The sequence below is a fragment of the Tenebrio molitor genome, chromosome 9, assembly GCF_963966145.1.
Source record: "Tenebrio molitor chromosome 9, icTenMoli1.1, whole genome shotgun sequence".
In the NCBI taxonomy this organism is placed as follows: Eukaryota; Metazoa; Arthropoda; class Insecta; order Coleoptera; family Tenebrionidae; genus Tenebrio; species Tenebrio molitor.
Window position 1 is genome coordinate 5,130,104 of NC_091054.1, and position 24,573 is coordinate 5,154,676.

General features: G+C 37.1%; 1 protein-coding gene across 2 annotated transcripts in view; it reads left to right on the plus strand.

Moving 5' to 3' along the window:
• The window catches only part of LOC138138100 (roundabout homolog 2-like), a 90,906-nt gene that overhangs the window by 34,916 nt on the left and 31,417 nt on the right, over positions 1-24,573 (plus strand). Inside the window, exon 2 of one of the 2 annotated variants that reach the window (XM_069057851.1) lies at positions 8,718-8,765. The exons of the other annotated variant lie outside the window; for it this stretch is intronic. Within the exon in view, the coding sequence (XP_068913952.1) occupies positions 8,718-8,765 (48 nt within the window). The remainder of the gene's footprint in view (positions 1-8,717; positions 8,766-24,573) is intronic. 2 annotated transcript variants of the gene reach the window in all.

Here is a 24,573-nt window from a genome sequence, read left to right on the forward strand (position 1 = left end):
AGCGCTATCAGACTTTAGAAGAACGGTATCTTGTCTTAGTATAAATAGACTTTTTTGGAGGTTCCAGAAGCTTAAAATTTTCTTGTTATTTTACACTCCGTGCGGTAAAATGCCAGATTGTTTGATTAGTGTGTAAAAATCAAGATACACTTACTGTTCAAAATGTGTAAACATGTCATTTAGTATTTTAAATTTGACTTATGTTCAGTTTAACTACAAATAAAAATTCAATATTTAAGAATTTAAATTCAATTTTGAAAATTGTTTCACGAAACAAATTTCGTCGAAAATTTCGCATTTCAAATCACCAACATTTACATTACTTAGGTAATGCCGGATTTTAATATTAAATATTTGAAATGTTTGAAATACAACATGAAAACATTCCCACAACCCCATACATTTCCCAGATTTATTTTTCCCCGCGTTACAATTTTTTACTCTATAAACGTGTTCATCCCAGACAACATATTTTAAAATTTTCTTTCGACGAACCCTGCGGAATCTAAACAGAAATAATCTCAACTGACACCCCCGGTTACTTTTTGTAAAAAACTGTGTTGACTTTTCGAAACTTTGTATCATCTGCCGCCGACATCTAAAACACATCTCTCGTTTTTTCTTGTCGATTCTGATTCCCCAACTGAAACCATCAATATTCTCGGTCCGTTAAAAACTCTTTCGCCTTATTTGTTTATTATCCACATTCTCGACATTCTCGAATCGTAAAAACATTCACATTCGCTTTGAAAATTCGCACAATCGCTGATTTACGACGTCTGCGAGATGGTGAAAAATCGAAAAAATCCCGAGATTATGTCGTCGCCAAGAACAAACATCGTCTCGGGTCCCTATTCTTGTGCTAATAAAATTGGCCGTTACTGTACGAGAGGGAAATTTAAAATTACTTGAGAGTGCCGGCACGTAATGCTTTATTGATGTTAAAAGCTCTTTAGGATAGGAAGTAAGGAGTATTGCGTGGGGGTGTAAGTCGGTCTCGGCGAGCATTCGTGACCACTCGTGTTTGACCCGGACTATTCAGCTTCACCTCTAATTTATGCATACTCTTTGGAAATCCAAATTGTCCGGGGGCCCTCGAGCCGCCGCCCTCTGAGAGTTCATTAGACCTCGAGGACTCTGTTTTTTTCACGGACTCGCGCCCAATTATAAAAGAAAGAAATGTACCATCGGCGAGTCCGTAACATGCAAAGATTTAGTGTCCTCGCAGGGGACGGGGTCTTCGTGGGGGCGGGTCTTTATAAACGTCATCGTGGTTTATTGTAGTGGGGGCGGGCCAAAGTGGAAAACTTAAATGCGTTGGAGACGCTAAATTAATCCTGGACGGATGTCGTGATTTACCCGACGAAAAAATCTAAACAGAACAAAAACGATTTAAGTGGAAGCGATGAGATGTGACTGAACAAAATGATCCAATAAAAAGCGAGCACTTTTCAATCAACAACTGAAAAATAAAACTTCACTCGTTAATTTTATTCGAGCTGTCTATTTAAACGCAATAAAATGCCAGAAATTAACGAAAGGAAAATGCTGAAATGAACTCGAAATATCGGATAAACAGCGAAGTGCATTTCCATAAAACTCACTAAAGCGCAAGTCATAAACTTCCAGATACTGCAAAGGGGAAGATAAAATTAACGTTAAAAATTCCTATTGAGTAGAAAATCAGACTTTGTGACAACGCTGTCGCATTTTTTTTGTGTCTGGGTTGTAAATGTTATTTTTTAGGCAGCGTTAATGAAAACGGTAATTTTACGTACTCACAAGCGGACGAAAAGTAACTCTTTTTCGGACGCACTTTTTCGGACGCTAACAACACTGTTAACAACGAAACCGACAAAACCGATAATTGTCTTATCACCGTAAATTATGTAAACAATAATTGTATTGCAAATACATAGTATGTACATTTCTAATTTTGTTGGCAAAACAAAAAAAATTGTTAATATGTATGAATAAATTTATCTATTTGAAAAAAGTAGATACAAAATAAATTTGTAATTTTTCCAATGATGTCTTTTGCTTTGTAGTTCGTGCAGTCGCCAAAAAAATTTAATGTGGACCTCTGGTAAAAAGTGCCTTTTGTTCTCGCCTGATTTCAAGCCTCGGCTGCGCCTCGGCCAGAAAACTCAGAATCGGACGAAAGAGGTGCGCTTTTTGGCCTTGATACACAAATAATTATTTCAGTAATGCCTCGAAAGTATAAAAAATCCTACCTATTTTATTCCGCCAATAGTACCTACAATAGGTAAAACGTCTAGAATTCTAATATTCAGACGTGTCCTTTGAAAGATTCTTTTTGTATTCTCGAGGATAAAATATTCCGTTTGGACGCACCGAATGTGTTCCTCAATAAATAACATAATACTGTTTTAAAGAATAAAGGGTAGGAAACAGGATAAAAACCGCCCAACCTCCTGTCGAGGTGAAGCATCATGAAGCTTAAATTATAAATCTGTGCCCCCGGCAGGATGCATTATTAAACCTTCTCGCGAAAGAACGGACGCGTCCTAAAACCTATAATCTTTTGAACCCTTTCCACTCTTTACTTTTATCTGCTTACAACGTCGCGCAATCCCCCCGGATATCCCAAATCCGTTCCTCCGCCACCTTTTATATCTTTTGGTAAAAGTTGACCCGATCCTCGGCGATGTGGCTTACGCAACCACCTCCCAATTAGAAAACCATCACCGCCACGTGGTAGACGCAATGAAATAGCAATTGCGACTTGCAACGGGGGTCCTTAAGCACAATCCTCTGTCAATCATTAACTAAATTACCGATCCTGCCCCAACTCCGAAACTAATAAAAAGTCCTGGTCACATCTGTTCGACGTCGCACGTCTTCTCCCTCTTCCACTTTCTTGGCGAGCTTTCGGACACGTCGTACGTTCGAAAAAGTGAAACCTGCACTAATTCTACGATTATTGCATGCAGTAAATCGCAAGGGACCGGAATAAAATCCCGTATGGAAATTTAAGGGGTTCCATTGTAATAAAATCGGGCCGTTCGCAGGATATTCAGTTTCAGGAGAAACACTTTGTTTCAGGCGGATTTCTATAAATCGCACAAATGTAACGTGCACGCTTCACCCACGTCGGCCTGACCGATATATAACTTTCACCAGCTCCTCCAGCCTTCCACCTGCTGAATGTAAAAGGGTTGATTTTTTACGGTTTTTATAACTTAAGCGGAAGCTCGACAACAAAAGGGAAAATCTGAAACCAACTTGATGAGAACAACACAGGGGCACATTCTCAAGGCATAAAGACATAACAAACTATTCAACAGACCTAATTATCTTCCGAGAGGGTCGTAAAAGAAAATTATAAATAAAGGACGGGCACAAAGAGATAACTCCCACGGAAGTGGATGGTGCGGCGGGCGGGAGAAGACGGTACATATGAGTGAAAGTAATTTGGAAAATGTCAGACGCTAAAAGAGTGACATAATTGTTGCCTAACTTTCTGCCCAAATCCCTCTCGTGTGTTTTTTCGCCGCCTCCAGTTCGCGCCTGATTCGATTACGACTCCCGGTTTATAATATTATGATAATAGAGGAATGCGAAAATATGTTGGCTGTCCTTTATTCCGTCATTTTATATCGTGTTCTCCCCTCTCGTCCTTTATTAGATACAGTGGTGCACGTGAAGTACTGTTAAGAAGTGGAGGGACGAACGTCTCGAAGAATTCGCCGTCAAGGATTATAATATAAAGGAGGATCTGTGAAGACTCATCGAGGGTGAATTGATCCGGGCAAGTGAAGGGGAACGGGATTCGCCTTGCACTTAGCGAAATTGAGGTTGTGTTATCACTTTATGAAAATATGGCCAACGAAATTTATACAAACTTCCATTAATCCCGAACGACGATTACGACGGAAACATTTCTGATAATAAAAAGAACAGGTGAACGCCACAAGCGCCCTCACGCGACGGAATTAAAGACTGAGGGAGGGTCTGCAGTGCTCCTAGATTAGAAGCTTTCACTTGAGCTAATTAAATTCATTTTGCGAACATTTATTGTTAAAGGTGTTGGATTCTCTCATGGGCTGTGACCTTGGAAATATCTGCGCGAAGGCGGAGCGATAAACCAGTGAAAAATCTGTAACTGAAAACTGAAAACTTTACGTGCAAATAGACGAGAGAGAGAGAGAGACGAAACTAACACAGATATGGCTCATAGCCCATGAGAAAATCCAACACCTCTACTAGAGAGAGTGTGGTCCAGGCTGAATTCAATTCGACGATGTTCGACAGTCGAGGAATTAGACGCAAAAACAGGATTCGAGAGAAAGCGTAGGATTCGTTCCGCCTGATCCGCCTAGAAAAGCACCTTCGACCTGTCCCCGTTTCCCGACTTTTCCGATACTTTCCTCTAAAAGCGCATTCAATTTCCTCGTATTTAAAAAGTTCCCAAATGAGCTAAGCTTGTTATGGTGATGGGATCACGCCTTACTAAACAACACCGATTCCGGTTAAGACCTCCCGTGTACGAACTCCCAAACTCCCTCTTCCTATTTTTCACACGTACCCGTGAAGTTTCGCGCGGATCGAAGTTGGCGTCGTATTGTTCTCCGCGTTGTTCCGCAACTTTCTTTCTATGAGCAACTTTCATAAGCCTTAAACATTGAGATTAAGGACGCGTTAAAAGCGCCACTTTGTCCCGGAGTCACGATCAATATTTGCTTTTCATTTCTTCGCTCGGGGGCTTTTAAGCACACACAGAGACACACAGGCCCCGGTGCAAAAACTTCCACCTGTAGATAACACCGGAACCGCGGAGCGCCATCTGTCTCCGGTCCGGGCGTTGCTAATTTGTGTGTAATTAGATTTTCCGGCTGCGTTGGCAATATTCTTTATGTGGTGGCGACGATTAGCGTCCGCAGCGCCCTCTGCCTTTTGACGTGCGTCAACTGGACGTGGTCGAGCTGGATGGATGGCTAACGAGCGCCTTTAATCGCGGCACTAAGTGATCTCCCGTTTGGAGGCGCCACCTGCGATCTCCGACTTGCGCTAGCCATCCACGGCACACTGCGTCGTAATTAACTAAGGCCACTAATGGAAGCTTTGCGGTAATGGCGATGTTTTTGATGTCGAACAATAAAAAAAAAAGACGAAAGGGAACGGAACCGGTGCAGAAATAAAAATAAACAAAAAGCACCTCGACGAGTGGTTAATTTCGTTTCGGGTGGCCACCCCTTCCCGCGAACATAAATCCAGACACAACTACATGTAAACATATAAATTACGAAAAAATGACACCGAAGAAGCGCCCGGGTTACATAAATTCTTATCATCATAAATTATTAACAAGTAAGAAGGTAGAGACAAGTGGGGGGTTTTTGTTGACGGGTGGTGCTCATGTTTTTAACAGCTTCTATGCCGGATTTAGTGCCGCGCTGACAACCTCGAGTACGTCTCGGGGTCGTAAAATGCTCGAGGGTGCTGAAGCGAAGCATTTTCAATCCATGAATACTATAATAGACAACTCTGCGTTTCTATTAACACTATACATAACCGTAAATAATAATGATGGCCGCGTGAGGGGAGGTAAATGGTGGGTGGTACCGAGGCACGTGGGTTGCCCTAGTTAGATTCTGAGCTATTACATTACTACTTACATTATCGTTATTAAATACAAATAAGGGAAATGGATTGGACGGTCGACAAAGGGTGGACATTCATCAAAGATTTACAAATATACATATACATGCCTCACATGATAACACTGTTTATAGCTTACTAGTCATTAAATGTCACTACTCTACTTGAAACATTTGTTTTACAACATTACAGTTCATGTTTAATTAGACTAAAATTATAATATGTAATAAATATGTATGTCAAAACATTTGACATTTGTTATTTCATAAAAATCTGCAAAAATGCACAATAAAACATTTGGTCATGGTCAATCGAAAAGTCTAATGCAAATGTCGTACGGTAGGTATTTTCCAGCGCTCCAACTAATCAGGCACTCGGCTTCGCCTCGAGTTTGAAACCTAGTTGTCGCGCTGGAAAATACACCGTACTCTAATGTAAATAACTATTCCCCTATTTTAGCAAAATAGTAATGTAAAGCAAGTCGTGTACTGTGGATGCAAATGAACATTTTGACAAACAGCTATTAGAAGGTCTTTCGAGATTATAATTCTTATCTGTCAAAGGAACTGTAGCTATGAATTTTCTACTAACCTATTCAACCTTATAATGCAAATTTTCACCAAAATTATTGGGTAATCCCATTGTTATAAAACTGTTCAAGATATAATGGCTGCTCGTAAATACCAGGATCATTTGAAAAGTTCGCGATTTAGTATCTAATAAAAGATTTTTTTACTTATTTTAATTTTTTATTATGATCTCATTTGTAAAATGAGGTTATTTATTATTACCACATATCTGGGGAAAATGAAATATCAAAAGCGCTGACTTTATTCACATATTGCTGAATCAAAATTAATGAAAATAATAATAATATACGGCGCCACAACTGTATAGAAAATGAATGACAATATAAAAAATACTGCCTTCAAAGGGACTATCGTTATTTGATAGAAATATCTGTAATGAAATGATAAATAAATGAATCCGTCCTCGATGCTGTGCTCCTTTTACATACTATAATAATAAAACGACTATATTGAATAAAAAGACACAAAAGAAATACAAGGTGAAGTAGCGAAATTTAGCACAAGGCTATTCACTTAACCGCGAAGACAAAATAGAAAAAGAATTAAATTTAACCTCACTTTTTGCTTTGTTTGCGTTTTTACAGACTGATGAGTGGTGTGTTCACAATCGGCTCTTCAACGAGAATACATTTAAATGAACACCTGATACTTTACCGTAAAGTATCCAAGATTGCTTCAGTGGAATTACCTCATTTCATCATCTGGAGAAAATTGTTTACCCGAAGAAATTTTTTTTGAAGCTTTGAAATACATAGATGGAAATCAGACGGAGATAAATCAAGAAAATGTGGCGGAAATGGCAGCAAGTCGTACTTCAATTCAGCGATTTCTGCCATGGAAACGACACTTACATGAGCAAATGGATGATTCAAAAATGAGTCCTTTCCGAATTAATGTTTCTTCATGAATTTTTCGTTTCAATTATTGGTTTTGAAGAGAGTACTTTCCCGTGATTGTTTAACCTTTGTGAAAAATAATAATCAATCAACAATGTTGCCTTTGCATTTCAGAAATCAGAATACATACATATTTTAAAATCACAATCTCTCCCGTAGACCAAACTGACTTTTCCTTCCGACGTAATTGAAAATGCAACCCACAATACATTTTGGAACGTAAAGTTGGATATTTACCACGGACTATATCCAGCTTTACGTTCCAAATGTATTGTGGGTTGCATTTTCAATTCCTCGGGCTCATTATTACTCAGGAAGCACTTGGTGTATTGAAACCCATACACAACAAACAGATGCACGTAATAGTTCCCAGCTGTTCATATGAATGACTTGGCCCTACAACGCACTGACACTTATAAACTACATCGCAAACTTTTCAAATGACCCTCGTATATAGTACGATTGCGGGTTTTAAAAAGGAATTACACTTACTTGCTATTAAATATTAAGAGAAAAATAGTCACTTCATTTAATTTTCAAGAACACTATAAATCACCAGAAAACAATAATACACAAATAGTAATATACAGGATGTTCGCGCGAGAGTTCAGGTGGGTTTATCTCTGGTGTTTTTAATGCTACAAATTTGAAATTTTACGGTGTAAGTCAGTACATTGGGAGACGTAACTTGGTATAGTGTTTATTGTAAAAAAGATAATTGCTTACTGAAGTAAGGTTTTCAGATATTTATTTAGCTTTGAAGTTTAAACTTTTGAATATTTTTATCGATTTTGAAAATCAAGTTGATCTGGTTAAAGCAAGAAAAACAAATGATAAAAAATGTGTAACCAACACCTGTTTATTATGAAGTCATAATAATACCGATTTTGAATATATTATGAGGTCTATAAAACACTAGTGGACTTATGAACCCATAATTTAAACTGTTTTTATAATAGTGGACTTATGAACTCATAGTTAAACTGTTTTTATAATTAATGAGTTTATAGAGAATAAGAACTGTTACAGAAAGAGGTGTTGGATAAAACTATGTATTACACTCGTGCCACATTAGGCAACTCGAGCAAGCTCTCGCGGTTAAACATTTCTTTCGTGACTTATTTGCCGTATAAGACACTTGTATAATAAATAGCTATTATCTAACCAAAAAAAAAAATAATAATAAGGTTTTTGTTAGAGTTGCAAGACAATTAGATAATAAATGCCCTAATTCTAATCAAATTAACAATGGTTACCGTTTGTCTTTAAAGAACGGTAGTCGATTCTCAAATATAAACGTAATTATTTTTACGTCAAAAACATTTAAATTTTTTTTAAATTTATTTTTAGTTATTTTCTCTCGACTCGTTTATTTAAAGCTTCCCCAAATGAAACAAAAAACGCTTTCAAAGTATAATCCCTGTTGTCCGCATTTCGATAAACCTGTTCCGTTCGCTGTTCCAAAACGAAAAACATTAAACAAACAATTTTTAAATGTTAATCTGCACGTCATAATCAGAACGCAAAAAAACCTGCGTTATTTTTTCCACCGCCTTGTTAAACCTCCCCTAATTAACTAAGCTTTGGAGCTAATTTTTTTTATTTCCAGGTATGGACGGAAGGCCGGGCCGCTCGTCCTTTGCAAGAACCGTAAAAGGTACAGTGCATAATCCACCCTCTGTATCCCTTTCTCTTATCTCGCCGGTCGTGTACTTGTTTACAGTATTCCCGCCGCGATTTCTTTCACTTAAACCGAAGGCGGCGCACAAAGCAGCCGCCGAATCAATCCGCCCCCGAAAAATATGCGATCCGAACATTTGATATAACGCATTCAATTTAAAGTATACGAAGTTTTCACCCCGAAACTTTTATTTTCTTACTCGGGCCCGATTTATCGCCGAGACTATTGCGTTTCGCAGAAAAAAAAATGTATTACGGGCGAATTGAGTTGCGTGGATCGGGGAAATTGAAAAATTAAGAGGAGAAGAAGAAGACGCCGAAACTGAAGCGTTGACCGTGCAAATTAGATAAAAGGGAAGACGCATGACAATCTGTCTATCCCAATTTCTTACCTAACGTCGTTAGGTGAGCAATCTAGGAGTGCGTATGAGGCGTCATTCGATTTGGATCTTAATTTAAATGAAAACTCGTCGATAATTGCACCGATAGGGGAGGCCGAGTTGTAATTAAAGTGACGGTCACGCCCCCCTCTCCGTATTAATGTAAATATCACGATAAATTCGCATTATTAAAGCAGTTCAGCTAATTTAAGCGAACTGGGAGCTTCTGCTTGTAAAACGAAGCAAAAAGCCGACGGTGCACTCGCTTTACCCGTGTAATTTACGTGCGCTATTTACATAAACTTAAACTACATAGTTCTTAATTTATTAAGAGCTTTCATAAAGCTTCCTCACGTAACGCTCCACTGCCGCGGTGAATTAAGACGGCACAAAACAGAAACAGGACGATATTTTAATCTGGGAGTGAAGGACACGCTCGGAAAAAAGTCAAAGGAGGTGCGGTAAAAAGGGGGATGTTGTGAAAGTTTTGCGACAATGATGACTGGGACGTGGGGATGGGGAATGGAGAATTTTCGAGGGAACAGCTGTGCAAAGTTCGAACCCTAATCAGCTTTCGAATTCTTACATTAATCAACTAAATCGACATCTACAGAGTGGGACATCTTAAACTTTATAGTTTAAAGAGAGATCTGCAACCATGGGCGTAGCAAAGGGGGGGGCCAGGTGGGCCCGGCCCACCCCAGAATCCTTCTGGCCCACCCCAGAATAAAAGTAAAACACATTAAAAACAATATACATCTGCAACATCTATCTATCGTCTGTCTGTGGTTTAAAATCTGGCCCACCCCAGCAAAAAATCATTGCTACGCCCTTGTCTGCAACGGCTGTTGTATTTTGATTGTTTCAAAGCTGCACCCTAAAAATGTTAATCAAACGTCAAGGTTTCAACTGGACATTTAAAATTTAATAATTAAAATATAATAATGTGATCAAAAAGAAACTAAACAGAGCAGGCGTTGCAAATTATCGGTCATGTCGTAGCGGAAACATATGCAAATGAGCGTGCAATGCATGGGCGTAGACAATTTGTGATTTATTATAAAGTATCAAACGCTACTTTATAATAAATCATACCTCAAGACTTTTAGGCGTTGGAATTATAATTGTGCATTTTATTATTATTATCTGGTAATGGAGAAAATTTATAAAATATACAGGGGCAACATTTTACTTTCGTAAGAATGGGTAATTTAGAAGTTTTATTGCCAAACGTGATGCCACTGGTACGCAAATTTTTCGGTGAAATGTCAAACAAACGTCGGCTTTAAAGCAACGGTGTTGATCTAAACCTCGAAAAAAAGTTTTCGATTTTGGCAAAGTTTACGGACGTTTCCTTTCATTGTGAGCAATAATTACCCCAAAATAAGTGGTAAAATAAGTTTCATCATTGAAGATAAAGCATTAGTTATTATTATTAATTAATGAATAAGCATATCTTTTAGATATAGCTGTTCCAAATTCACATAATATAACACAGACATATAACACAAAAATTAATAAATATTTAGAGCTGTCCGTTGCTATGAGAAATCTTTGGTGTTTAGAAAAAATTTCGATTTTACCACTTGTAATTTCAGCAACGGGAATAGAATCTCTTTTTAAAAATTTAAAAATTCTGGATTTAGATAACACATTGGTAGTTGAAATTCAAAAAGGTATATTATTATACTCATGTCACATCGTGAGGAAGTTCCTTAACATTGACACAGAACATAATACACAACAAAGTCAAAATGCGGAGGCAAGACGCCGGTAATTATGTTGATAAGCACTGCACTATTACTTGATAGTAATATCCGTAATAGTGTATGTACTCCGGCAAAATTGCCGTGCCGCCGGGTGGAGGTGGGATAGTAGTTATGAATGATAGATTTTTCGAGAGATAGGCAACCAATAAAACGACTGTGTATAACAAATATCTGAAAAGTGTGGAGTGAATATCTCCAGATCTCCTAAACCGATTTTGATGAAATTTATACCACATGTTCTTTATAATATTATCTAAGATGTAGCGTAGAATTTTTTAAATTAGATGCCGTGTTAATTTTTTATTAATTTTTCAAATTCGGACGATGTTTGACAGAGAAAATAATTCCACCATCAGCAAGGATTTTCAAAAGAGGGTCCTACTAGACGACTTCTTATATCTCCGCCATTGTTTAATTTTTTAAATTGTTTTTTTTTTTTTTTAATTTCTTATAAAACCATAATGTATCGTGAAAAATAAAAATTATTTTGTTTCACAGTCGCGTCAAAAAAAAATTATCCCCATTTTTCGAGCACCAACAAAACATTGGCATTCTCGATATCAAGTTTTACCCCTCAAGAGTTTTATAGGGTTGAAATCTGGACCTTAATGAGGTCAACTAATTATAACATATTAATTAATTAATTGACAAATTATTTATTCATTATTTTTTCCTGTCTAGCAATTAGTGAATAACACTAACTCAAAATTTTGAGTTCCAAATAATTGTTTTCTTATTCTACTCGTATCAAAATAGTATCTAGGTATATTAAAAAGTTTCATGAGATCAGTCTTGAAGCACGAATTCAAGTTTAAAAAACGAGTGGCGTAGCCACGAGTTATTTCAAAGAATGAGTGCTTCAAGGTCTTACGAAACGGGTTTTTTATACTATTTTTTGTAATTTGCCCTTTTTTTTAAACAAAAATATTTACTTTAGTCGATTTAGGAATTTTTGTGGCGGTTGGTAATGTCTTAATTTTAAAAGTAAAAATTTGATCGTCGCCTTTTGTTTTATCCAAATTCTTGAAATACGTGAAATTGCTAAAAATACGTCAAATTTTTCCACTGGACACTTCCTGTTCGTGACACATTTTCTAATTTAAACTGACATACATGACAAGCTTTGCCAACCTAAAATTAATGGCTATAATGACATCGCAGATGATGACGTTGCGTTCGTTAATACATATATCTGTTAATTAGAGTATCAAAGTGGAGGCAAATTATAAAAATTATCTATTCCGTTTTCTTTATTGAATAACATCAGAACCATAATAAGAAAAAAATTAAGAATGCATAATATGAGATTATCTTCAACAACCCTGATGTAATGATTTGACAATATCAAAAACTAAATATGCTATAGATGGTGGCAAAAAAAAACGGGAACTGTCGGAATAAAATTGACACATTTTTACAATTTTTTCATTGTGTGAAACCTTCTTACGAGAAATAGGTTAGAGTTAGAATTATGGTCAAAATTCAATGACATTTTTAAAAATTACTTGATAGGTATTGTCAAGTAGACATTTAATTGACAAATGGACAAAACCAAATTTACAGTAGGAAAATTCTCTTTTCCCGTTTTTTTGCAACCAACTGTACCATTATTTATTATTTATTTATTACCGACTTTGTATTGCTTTTTTATTCTCTGAAGAGACTCTTTTTACTGAATTCTCTGGAAATAGGAATTTAATTTTCTAAATGAACAAATTGCGGAACAAATTAAATTATAATTTGATTTGGGAAACTACGCAACAAGCAGCAACTTTAATAAACAAGGATCCATTTCACATTAAATTTTTGTTACTTAGAAATATTCACCAGAGACATTAATTAATCCCTGACACACTCGAGACATCTTTAACATAAATTTTTCTACTGTATTTCTTGGAATAGCTCGCAATTCTTTTAGAGGATTCTTCTTGTACTTTTCGAGCGAGTCTATCTCGTAAAAATTCTGGTCAGAAAGATACAATGTGAATTTTGTCTACAACACAGTTACAATTATTTAATTTTTTGTTAATTTACAATTTTGAGACAATCCATAATTTTGATTTTTTTTCTTTCTTTAGACAAGAGCATCCGGTCCTTTTTTAATCATTAAATGGCATCAGAACATGGAAATAATAAAATTAAGAACACGTTTAAGAATTAATCAGAACTCAGTTGACGATTTCAAAATAACAAACATTGAATAAAATGAATCAAAAAATTCCACCAAGTTGAATTTTCTGGGTGGATAAATTATAATTACAGTAAAATTATTTATCTAAACAACACAAATTAACAAAATGCTTCATTTCTCTAAAAAGAACGTTTCAAATCGAATTCCGTCATTTCGCTTCGATCCATCTTACACCGCTAATAATAATAATTAATGCACTTAATATTCCCATTCTCATATTTTACCCTTAATAACCCCATTCAATTTAATGCACCGACACGGATATAAAGTATCAACTAGCGGCGTTCATCGAGCGCTTCATCTAAAGCACGTAACGCTCCATAAAATTACAAATAAAACTTCAGAAGTTGAAAAAAAAACAAAATTCAGCTTAGGTCGCTCATTACAACATTTTATTGCTTCTTTCCACCAAATACATTTTGTTAGTGAACTGATGGTGAAGGGCGTTTAGACACCAAAGCTGTCATCATCAGAGCGACGATACAAAAACAACTTACAGGTGTGAACACCACCAAGTGGTCCATTTTCGATCACAATTACCAAAAACTATTTATAAATTAAGAAAACCAAAAATGACAAAAGTAGTTTCGCTGTAAATGTTGAAAGACCTTAATTTTCGAGGGAAGTTTTTATTGGGAGTTGTAACAACGCTCTCTTGGAACGAGGATCAAATTAAATTTTAAACCGAGCTGGAGGAAACGAGACCGTTTCAAAAACTTTATAAATCCCGTCGCGTTTCATTTCACACATTTATTTTTTGGAAACAAAGTTGCACCTGTCCCGAGTGAAACTGCACGATTTATTAACAGATCGATGCTTCAAATATTTCCAAAGCAAATCTGTGCGATGTCGTTTAAAAGCGTCTGAACAGCGATTGCAAGGGTGCACGTAGACAAACCCTGCGATTTATGACGTTCGTGCAACAGTGGTTATCTAATCAGCTGGTTGTTGAAAGAAGGGATTTACACGCCATCTACTTTGTAAATTCTAGAACATTTACGCACACGTCGAATTTATCACGATCACAAACTGGAACTTACAAGATCACACACTTCATAAATACTTCCCCCACCGTAATTCCCCTTTTGGCACGATCACCGCCCCGCCGCTCGCCATTACACCCCTTAATTATAATTACAAGTGGCCTCCTCAAAGCGAACGTCCCAGTTTCCAAGTTCACCCCGAAAGGGAATTATTTAATAAGTTCGACGGCCGGCAAAGAGGCGGCAGGGGCTAGACCCGCCGCCTCCGCCCGTGAGAGAGAGGAATCTTGGCAGGGCACACGCGAGATTGACGGCCTACCGTGTTTTAGCAGTTTACAGAGCGGTAAGAACAAGGATTACTAAACAACGACTGCCTTGGGAGCCATTTCACTCAGAACACCACATGCGGACGTATCCATTCATGCTGCGAGTTTTTCTTCGCAGGATGTGCTAGCTAGCGCAGGTGATGAAGATGACTGGTGACGTCGCGCCACTCAGGGATTTATAAAATATTAGACAGCAATTAAGAGAGACGAGCGGAAAATCGATGGCGCCACATGTGGGGTGGGAATGTAAACGTGTTAAATTGTTAAAATTCGAGGGGAACACGTTTTTCGATGCCGCCGCTCCCCCAGCTTAATAGCGGCCGAGAAATGCTTCATCGGCAGATGATTTCCATGCTCCGACAAGTGGAAGACGAAAACCGCCGCCACTTCCGGAGGAACTGGGGGCCGCATTTTTAAACGGCGGCTAACGATCGTCAGCGTTTTCCGAAATTTCTCGCCGCCACCCGAACGCAAAGCAGGAGCAGGACCAGAGCGCCATCTACAATATTATTAAAAATGTGTCTAAGATCATAGTTGGCTGTGATTTATGGATTTGCCGGACTTGTAAATTTGACAGCTCACACTTGTCACTTTGGAGTTTTCATTGTTTAGTTAATTAAACTGTTCTGGGTTTACTGAAGAAGTAAAGGAGGTGCTTTCAAGACTGCAGGTGCCAGACATTAGTTAGTTTATTGTGGGGCGACTTGATTTTAATCATTTGTTGCAATTTGTTCACTTTAAATTACACCCCCTTGTATTTAGGCAACCAAGTAATCATATCAATTCATTTTTAGCATAGGGACGCTATGTAGTGCAGGCGGCAAATTTCGCAGACCACTACGATGTAAAAACATTTGTAGCAGGATCTGCCAAGCGATTTATGAATGCACGGGTGCAAAGTGGAATTTACGGCCGCGTCCGAGCTTATCCCGTCCAGAATGATAGATTTAATGAGAGTTGCACAATTTTCCAGTCTGGAAATGCACAAATAAATCGATCCGCCTGGAGACAATCCTGTCGGGAAATAAGGAAATCTGGGGAAGAGGGAGGCGCTGCTACACATGTTTCGCAAGCATTTTCCCCGCTGAATAGGACCCATTCGGAAGCACTGAAGAGTCTCATTTAAACGGCGAAACTCGACTTGGCTCCAAATTAATTGTTTTCGAGATAACTTAAATAAACTCGACTGACGGTGAATTAGTTTCATTCAATTATACCGGGGATAAAAGATGATTTCTTTTCGTCTGAAAGAGGAGAAATCTTTCACGTGCGCGTCCATTTTCGCCAGCCCTGCGAAAACAACATTCCCTTTCGTTTATTATTCATCTCCCTTCGCCTGGAACAGGAATGGATGGATTTCATGGTCACACCGGGCTGCAGCCGGGAGAAATTTGAATTTCTTGCTGCTTTTATTACACCTCTCCGGAGCAACATTAAACCTGCACGGGATGCACTCGTGAATCTCTTCGAGGGAAAATCTACAATTTCGGAAAGGAAAACTGTCGACCAATAAACATGTCATGTCGGTGTGTTTGGATGTGGGTGATGGATGAAATAATAAATATCGCCGTTTGTTAATCATCACAAAATTCATCTTGAAATAATAATTAATACAGGCAAAATAAACACTGATAAATTATTTTCGCAATTACAGCAAAACAAAAATGTTTACATTTACACCAATTCTGGACTAGAAAATGATCATTCTTATTTTGATGCATATCATGACGAGAAAAATCCACTAGATGCTTATGGTAACAGAAAATTCCCCAAATTGTAAAATAAATTATTTTTCTAATAATGTTAAATACCATATTCATTACATACGCGCTAACTGTTAAGTAATGATATTCATTACCCATTGCCGTGAATAATGACTCATTACTTAATTATAAATTTAATTGCAAAATTGCATTTGAAAAATAATGGGACGCTTATCAGTACTTACGTGTTAATTGTTTTTTAAAATTTTATTTGATGTCATCAGAGTGACAATTATCATCAATAGATTTTATTTTGAGATATTTACATGTACTTTTTGCTTCATTTTGTTTTGCTTGTTTATATTTCACAATTATAAATATAAATATACAAAGAAAATAAACCGGATCTAATATACTTCCTTGAATGACTCCCTGTTACTATTCTAGCTAAATACAACTTTTCGTAGAGATTTATTTTTGTAAAAATATTTATAACTGAAAACATTAACTGACTATAGATAGACATCTAATAATAAAAAAGACATCAAATTTAAATTAATCCCACGCTGGTGTAATTAAGCGAGCAAAATTTGTACAGCAACTAATAACATAATGTTTGTAAATGTTATCGTCATGGTGGGAGTAGGTCCTTGTATTCTTCACAAGAACACAAAATACAATAAAGTGGATGATTTTTGAAGCTGAGAAAAAAATGAAAGTAGCCTCAAATAAATATACAGGGTATTTCGCGAGTGAGAATGAGACCGACGCAATTGAAAATGCAACCCACAATACAATACATTTCCAATGAAAAGCTGGATATTGAAATTAAAATATCCACATGTTCTTTGGAAATGTATTGTGGGTTGCATTTTACGTCTGGCTCATTATCACCCTGTATAAAATCAGTTTCCTCTAAAAATGAATGTGTTGTGTTGCCCTGGAAAACAAAGTGAAAATCATTTAATTAGCTTTTCTGGATCGCGGTCACACTTGTGTGCAAAATCGAATATTCGCCCTGACAAATCGCGTTTCTTGTCGTCGGTCTCTCAGGAATCGCCGTTCGTTCCCCGACCGCCCCCGATCAATTTAGTAAAACAACAGCGACAAAAATGAAAGGGGGTGAGGGTCATCGGAGCGCGACTGTCCAACGATAATCCTTGTGTTTTACGGCCCCTATCGGCCGTTCGCACTCGACACATTCATCTCCGGTCGTTTTCCTTTTTACAGCCGCGAAAGTGTTGCACACAGGTCCAAACTAATTACAATATCAAATGCAATACGTCCGTGCAGAATCCCCGGAACGGCCATCGGCGCCTCCGCCGACACCCTACTTTGCATTCATGCCGCATGGATCCGGCCTCCCCTATCTGTATTGGTTTCCACAGATATCATCTTAATATGCGAATATTTTTCATGCGAGCCGCGTTCTTCCGGTTCTATTCGCTAAGGTGGCATAACTTATGGCGGGATTTTCGAGATACGGCGGCGGGATTTTGCCGTTTCGGAAACAAACACGATCGGACCGACCGTGGACCAAATGGTTTAAAGTTGGTGCGAATGGTGGGAAAAGGGGGCGAAAGTTTCGGGAAGACGCAGACAATTGAATTTATGAAAGAGTGGAAGTTGGACGAGGTTCGCCACTTGCTGAGAGTTGCTGACACGTTCCTCCGAAATTCTACAACTCCCGACAAAGACGCTGGGTTTCGGTTTGAAAAACAAAATATTGCAAGGATTTGTTCTGCCACAAAGTTATTTCGGGGATTTGTGCCACAGAAAAAAATTCCTTTCCTTAACAAGAGGCCATCAAATTCTTCGCATTCGTTTCAATATCCTTGTGTCCTCCTTTATATCTTTTTTTACTTCTTTATCTGTCATCCTCTTCCTGCAGCCCGACTTTCAATATTTCCCCAATATCTCCTCCGCTTCTTTTATCTGAACATGGACAAGAAAATTAAAATTTTCTAATCATTTTTATTTGTTTCATTTTTCAATTATCAGGGATTTGTTATACAGGGTGTCTCAAAATTCGCGAATTCCGAATTCAGAGCGTTGTAGGGGATCACTTCAGTAGTCCAAATGTGGAAATAAAAAAAGATCGGGACTCCCCCCACAAAGATACATTGGTCTGAAGGTGCACTCTTTGAACTGCGTTCTCTTCAAATACAGGCTGAAAAGATCTGCTTAACCTCTATATAAAAGATCTACTAATACTTAATATAAGACGACAAAAATTAAAAAAAAAGATAATTTTCAAAATTATAATATATACAGGGTGTATCTGAAATACGTGTGTTAATTTTGATTAATGGAAGAACTCGCCAATTTATGAAACTTTTCTCTATAACGTTTTTCAAAATTCGCAAGTTTTCCAAGATTTTTTTGCCCCCAAATTTTACCAAACGAGCAGCAAAAGTGCTATTCTCTTGTTCAAATCATCTCCTTCTCAGATCTTTCTATTTCATTCACCACTCCAGATTCTCTTTTCCCTGCATCTCTTATTTTTCTTTCTTGTACCTTCGGCAAGCACCACTCCGAAATATGGCCTAACCTGCACCGCTTGATTTTTCTTCTTTTCCCGATAATTGGCCGGATTAACCTCGTGGCTTTTGCATATAAAGTGAATATTAGCACAGCCGTTCCGGAATAAATGGCATGTAGTTAAATTCATGCGACTCCTGACGCGCAAGGGTCAACCCGGAACGATCCGGTCGGTAATCCCGCAGGATTAATCTCTTTTGTGCCCTTTACCTTCCCGTTCAAGTGTGTGTCCTCAACAGGCTTAAAATTGCCAGATATGGTCCATTGTTCGCTTACCGGTCCCCATTAAGGGGTTTTAGATGTTGCCGTTGGAAGATTTCCGAAAAATTTTTTCCTCCCCTTCGCTCCCAAATTAATTTCAATCGGACGACTCCGCAAACAAGTGATTTAATTAAAACCCGGCGATCTATTTGTTGTAACTCTTTGGCGAGCTAATGAAGGTATGCGGAGGGATTGGATTTCGCCGTCTGGCCAACCCTTTCCTTGCATTTCCATGATTTCTAGGCTTTTCCCTGTCTGTTTCTGCATCAATTAGGATCGCACTTGGTTGCACAGATATAAATTAATTCTACGGGATCTAATTTGTTTGTTTTATTTCCTCGTTTCCACTCCACTTATTCTGATGACTTTAAAGGCGAAAAAAGTCTTCAGAGAGGTGCGCTCCTTATGATCTCCGAACTATGTAATTCGCCCCGCCCGTTCTTAATCCATTTAGTATTTAAATCGAAGCCATTTTGTAATGCAAACATGGATATTTATGTTAACTTCTCCGGAGTTTCCGGGCGCGCTGATAGCCTAAATAATTAAACAGATTCTCTTCCTCTCTTTCCTCCGGACTTTATTCGGTTTTGCTTGCATCAAAAACTTCCCTAATTGATGGAACGTTCAAATATTAATAACAAGGATACTCTTTTGCTTAACCTCATCCCTTCGGCGACGCTTCCACGTGGTGAATGCAAAACAAGGCCGCCGTACCTTCCACCAACCGGTGCAAATCCAGACTTATAGCCGCGCTTCTTGGAGTAATGGGTTTAATATGATTGTAAGTTGATCCTGGACATTAGGAGCTCCCCTACACAAGGATGCGTGAGCTGAATACGCACCGCACGCAATATGACGCGATTTCGGGTATCGACCCCGGCCTGTCATCTCCTAACCGGATTTCTCAAAAAGATTCTTCCGGCTGTTACATTATAAAATGTACAAAACCGAAAGCTCGCGCTCTCAGACAAAAGCACGGCTAATCTAATCCTTGCACTAAGAGCAAACTGCTCTTAAATATAAACACCTCCCTTGTTGATTGCTTCTTTTATTTTACATGAAATCCAGACAGCGAGCTTTTTCACTGTTATCGCAATCCGAGTTTTGCTTTTCTACAATTTAACTCGACTAACTGGAAGCAGATTTTTTCAGCGTCACTCGCCGATACATCACCAAACGTCTTCAAACTTTGGCTCTAATTAAATGGCAGGGGTGAAATTTCTCGTGAGTTGTGCTTTTGCTCGCACCGAATCAATATCGACACGAAAAATCTCTGACTGTTAACTATGTGGAAGATTATTATCTGTACGAAAACTCGTGCTTTAAAATCTGTAAAGCTCTGAACTCTCATTTTCCACCTGTCACATTTTCACAAACACAAAGCTGTACATATTGTGCATAATTATTTTCATTGAAAGCTCACATGGACTTGGGTGCATCAAACACTGTGAAAAGCTTCATCCTGAAAGCTCCAGAAATACAGTGTAAAGTGTATTTTCGTTGTTAACCGTGTACATAGTAAAAATCTAATCAACGACTGTGTGCTTTTGTGCTTCGTTGCACTTCGTTACTCTCTTGTTACATTAATCAAATGACTTCCTAAATTGTTGCTGCATGTTAGAGTTTTTGTCACTTAAAAATTAAAATCATGGCAAATTTTCTCTTTGTTTCTAATTTATGTTAAATTACGCTCTACTCCTAATTCGCAAAGTGTAAAGGCATTTCAGGGATTTTATTATGTTTACAATAAGTAATAACACATAATAATTTTTTATCTGTACTACTCGAGGCAAAACAGCAACAGGGGTCGAGAAGCGAGTAAACAAATAAAACTCAAACAAAATCTCTAATTTTCATCCCTTTTATCTTCTTTGTAACGTAGCTCCAAGACGCAAAAGCTTCCAACTATTTATTCATAAATAATAAAATAAGACTTGATGGAAAACAAGTTTTTATTTAAGTGTCTTATCTAAACTCACGCTTTTAATGTGCTTAACGGTATTCCATTAACAAACCAAATTTACCCTTTGGCTTTTATTTCTGTACCTTAATGGCGTCCGTATTTATTGTTACTCGGTCGTCAACAAGGACAGCAAAAAATTTGTGCCGACAAAGAAATAATGTAATTCAATTAAATGAAAGGGATAAATGAGCATTCATAAAACTGGGATGTCATTGTCTGTTATTAATTTTTTTCATGTAATCAATCCAGATATTTTTTGTAATAATAAAGTTAATTAAACTGCAAATAGAATTATTCTGGTCGTAATAAAGCTCTCTGGACGTGAATTACCGACAAACATTAATCAATGTAAATGAAATCAGAATATTGTATGGTTCATGAATTTTTTGATGCTTCATTATTTAATTCGTAGATCGTGTGAATACCATGCTACAGATGTGTGTACATAGTTGAAAGAATAACAACTACAAAAAATATTTTTCGAAAATTTGAACACTTACCGTGGAAAACAAACAAAAGCAAAACAAGACAAAGGGTAGTTACTCAAAAAGAACTTATGTTTTTAGAATATTTAACAAATACAACAAATCTGCTGCTTTAAAAAAAAAATGTGTGCTTAAATGTGAATGTAACGGGTGTTCAAAAACTTGCACGTTTGACAATTGGCTGTGATTTGGAAGACGCGTGTTGTCATTTAACTTAAAATTAACTAAATTAATTAACTCGTCAACTACATCTAGAACAGACACACGTTCAAAACTCCCTGACGGAATAATTTCTGAACACCTGTTATTTTTCTCTGCAACGATAAGCTATAGGTTTTTATTCCACTGTTGTTCAGATGCGAATTACACGTCTGCAGCTTAAATTAGCAAAATTTTCAAAATTGACGTTTCACGTTTTTCAAAGCACAAAAAACCTTTGCAATTTAAAACAGCTGTACCTCTCTGTTTAAAATTGATTATGTTTTAATCACCCCACCGGCCAATTCTTTTCGTTCGCGCGAAATCAAAGAGAAATAGTTATTTGCAAGCTTTCAAATATAAAAGCTGTGTCAAATGGGATCGATATTAGCGAGCGTTTTGTAAATGACCCTTTATCCGCCACCGAATCAGATTTTGTTTGTTTAGTGGAGCTTTTCTATAACACAAATAGAAATTTTGCTCATTATAATGAAACAGGCTCGTGCTTTCGCACATTACAATGCCCCATTTTTCCAAGCTTTCCATTAGGTGATTCGTGAGATCGTTTCAATTTACAAACTGCATCGTTTTATTCGGTGTTTGGGCCAATTACCCACTTTGAAATGATGCTGTCGTGAATATTTTTTCATTAAAGTTGCAGGAATTTCCACCGGTAGGCCAAAATTGCTATCACTTAAACTGATCTAATTTATGCTCGAAACAAGCTTTTCAAGAAACATAAAACTGTTGTCGCCGCCTGAAGAACATGGAAATCGATATGTCGTTAGTTTAAAATTAAACTTTGAAAAAAAATTACTTCCACCACACCATTACTGATGCATTAGATTTAATTCAATTTTGTAGAGTCGCATTTTATTAAAATTCGTATCCAATACGGTTCGGATAAAGCCGGAAATTTTCTTAACTGAACAATATTACAAAGAGAGATATTAAATTCTCTCCAAATGACAAAGCAAAGAAATCGGCATAAATCCAAAAGTATGGAGCTACATTTTTGCGTCGTTCGAAAGCTTGTTTGTTGATATTTATTAGCTTTTTATGCGCTTACGGAGGATGTTTTAACATTTTAAATTTGATTCCCGGCTGGCGCTTTTTTCGTTACGGGACTAATGACCCAAGAAATGCAATTTCTGTCTCCATTAAAGCTCGCAAAATAACCTTAAACATAAATTAATTTATCAACGGAATTTTCTTTTAAACCCTCATATCTAATTTTCTAAGTCCTGGGTTTTTACAACTCCATAAAGCTTATTTACGTACGCATTTCGCTTTGTTTTATGCCCAAGATATTATTTTGCCTTAATAAGAAATACGAGTCGAGCTTTTGCAAACCGCAAACAACACGTCGATTGTTCCTTTCTGTTTATTATTATTATTTATCCATCGACTGAGAACAATTGAAACATTTTTTAATTACTTTGCTACACACTGTTAAACCAACACAAAAGCTTTGATGTTACATCATTTAAAATTCACGTTACTTTTTCATTATAATTTTTTGCCCGAAACCGAATGAGATTTCACTCGAACTGATCTAATTTATTCTCGGAGTGAGCCGAATTTTCTCAAACATAAAAAGCTCCACAGTTGTTGTTTGTTGCTGTATGAAAATCGCTATGGCCTCGGGAATCTCTTTTTTCTTGGGAGCTTTGACTCTTCATAAATAACGAAACAGGCTTCCCGGGGTCATGTTTAAGTTTCTCTACTCGAATTGTGTTTTCTTTTAATTACAATTCGTTCGACTATGCTTAAGAAAGTCAAATTCGTGCCCTCAAATTAGAACAAACGCATGTGGCAAGCGAGTACAAATAAGAAGCTTAATTAACAAGAATAAACAATAAAAATTAAACCGACATCTGTTGGGTTCTTTTGCTAAAATAAACAAGCAACAAATTTATCGTGGTTTCCGGGAATAATTAAACTCCTCATCTGGGACTTATTTTCTCATATTTTGATCAAATTGAAACACTTACCATTGAGCTCTCGAAACTTGCACTATTGTTCGTACATTATAAATTAAAGAACTTCACAACTATGATAAGGCAACAAAGTTTACCCGCTAAGCTCCTGGGACTTAAAACTCAACACCGGCGAAACTAAATTAATCCGCGAAGCACAAATTCTCAACTAGCACAAGCTTTTTAATGGTCACGTTGTGTTTTCTCTACGTGAAACTATTTTCAGAAACCGTTAAAAATTCATAGAAAACTTTGTTCTTACTCTGACATTGGTAATTTTCCAGAGACTTAATCTTCTTTGTTTTCTATCTTGCAAACCGAGAGTAAATCATTTAAATTTCATTGGCATAACGTAGCACATACTCGTATTTTCACATTAAAAAAGCTCTTGTGTATCTAATAGGTATTTACCGTATAAGGATCGTCACGTGTCATTTTAAAATATGTGAAGAGAAAATTAACCCATAGAGTATGGAAATATGAAAAAATAATATACTACTAGTACTAGTGCGGTAAAGTATCATTTTACCACACTAGTGCGGTAATTTGAATTATGTTTTGATAAAAAAATTTAAATGTTCTAAAACAAAACTTAAAATAACTTACCTGAAAATTTTAATTTCTTAATTCCTTTGCTTATCTCGCTTTCTCATTGTTCCCAATTCTTTCAAAACTAGAGCATGCTCTGTAGAATCTAGTATTTAATAACGCCATACCTTTATGACTCTACATTCTCTTTGTCTCCCTCCTTGCATATTACACCTCCCCTAGAAATTCTTCTCCATATTTTGTTTAGCATTTACTATCTCTGAATATTATTCCAAGTCATGACAGCATGTCGCAGCAGTATGTTTTGTTTCCATAACATATAAGCGGAGCTTTCTTCTTCAACTCGCTCTCCTTTCCTTCTTTATTCTTGCTAATTTTATTTATTTATTTTTTCTCTGTATCTGATCTCCGCAGAAGCCTTCACATCTCTTGTATAATTTTTTGCGGCACCGAGGAG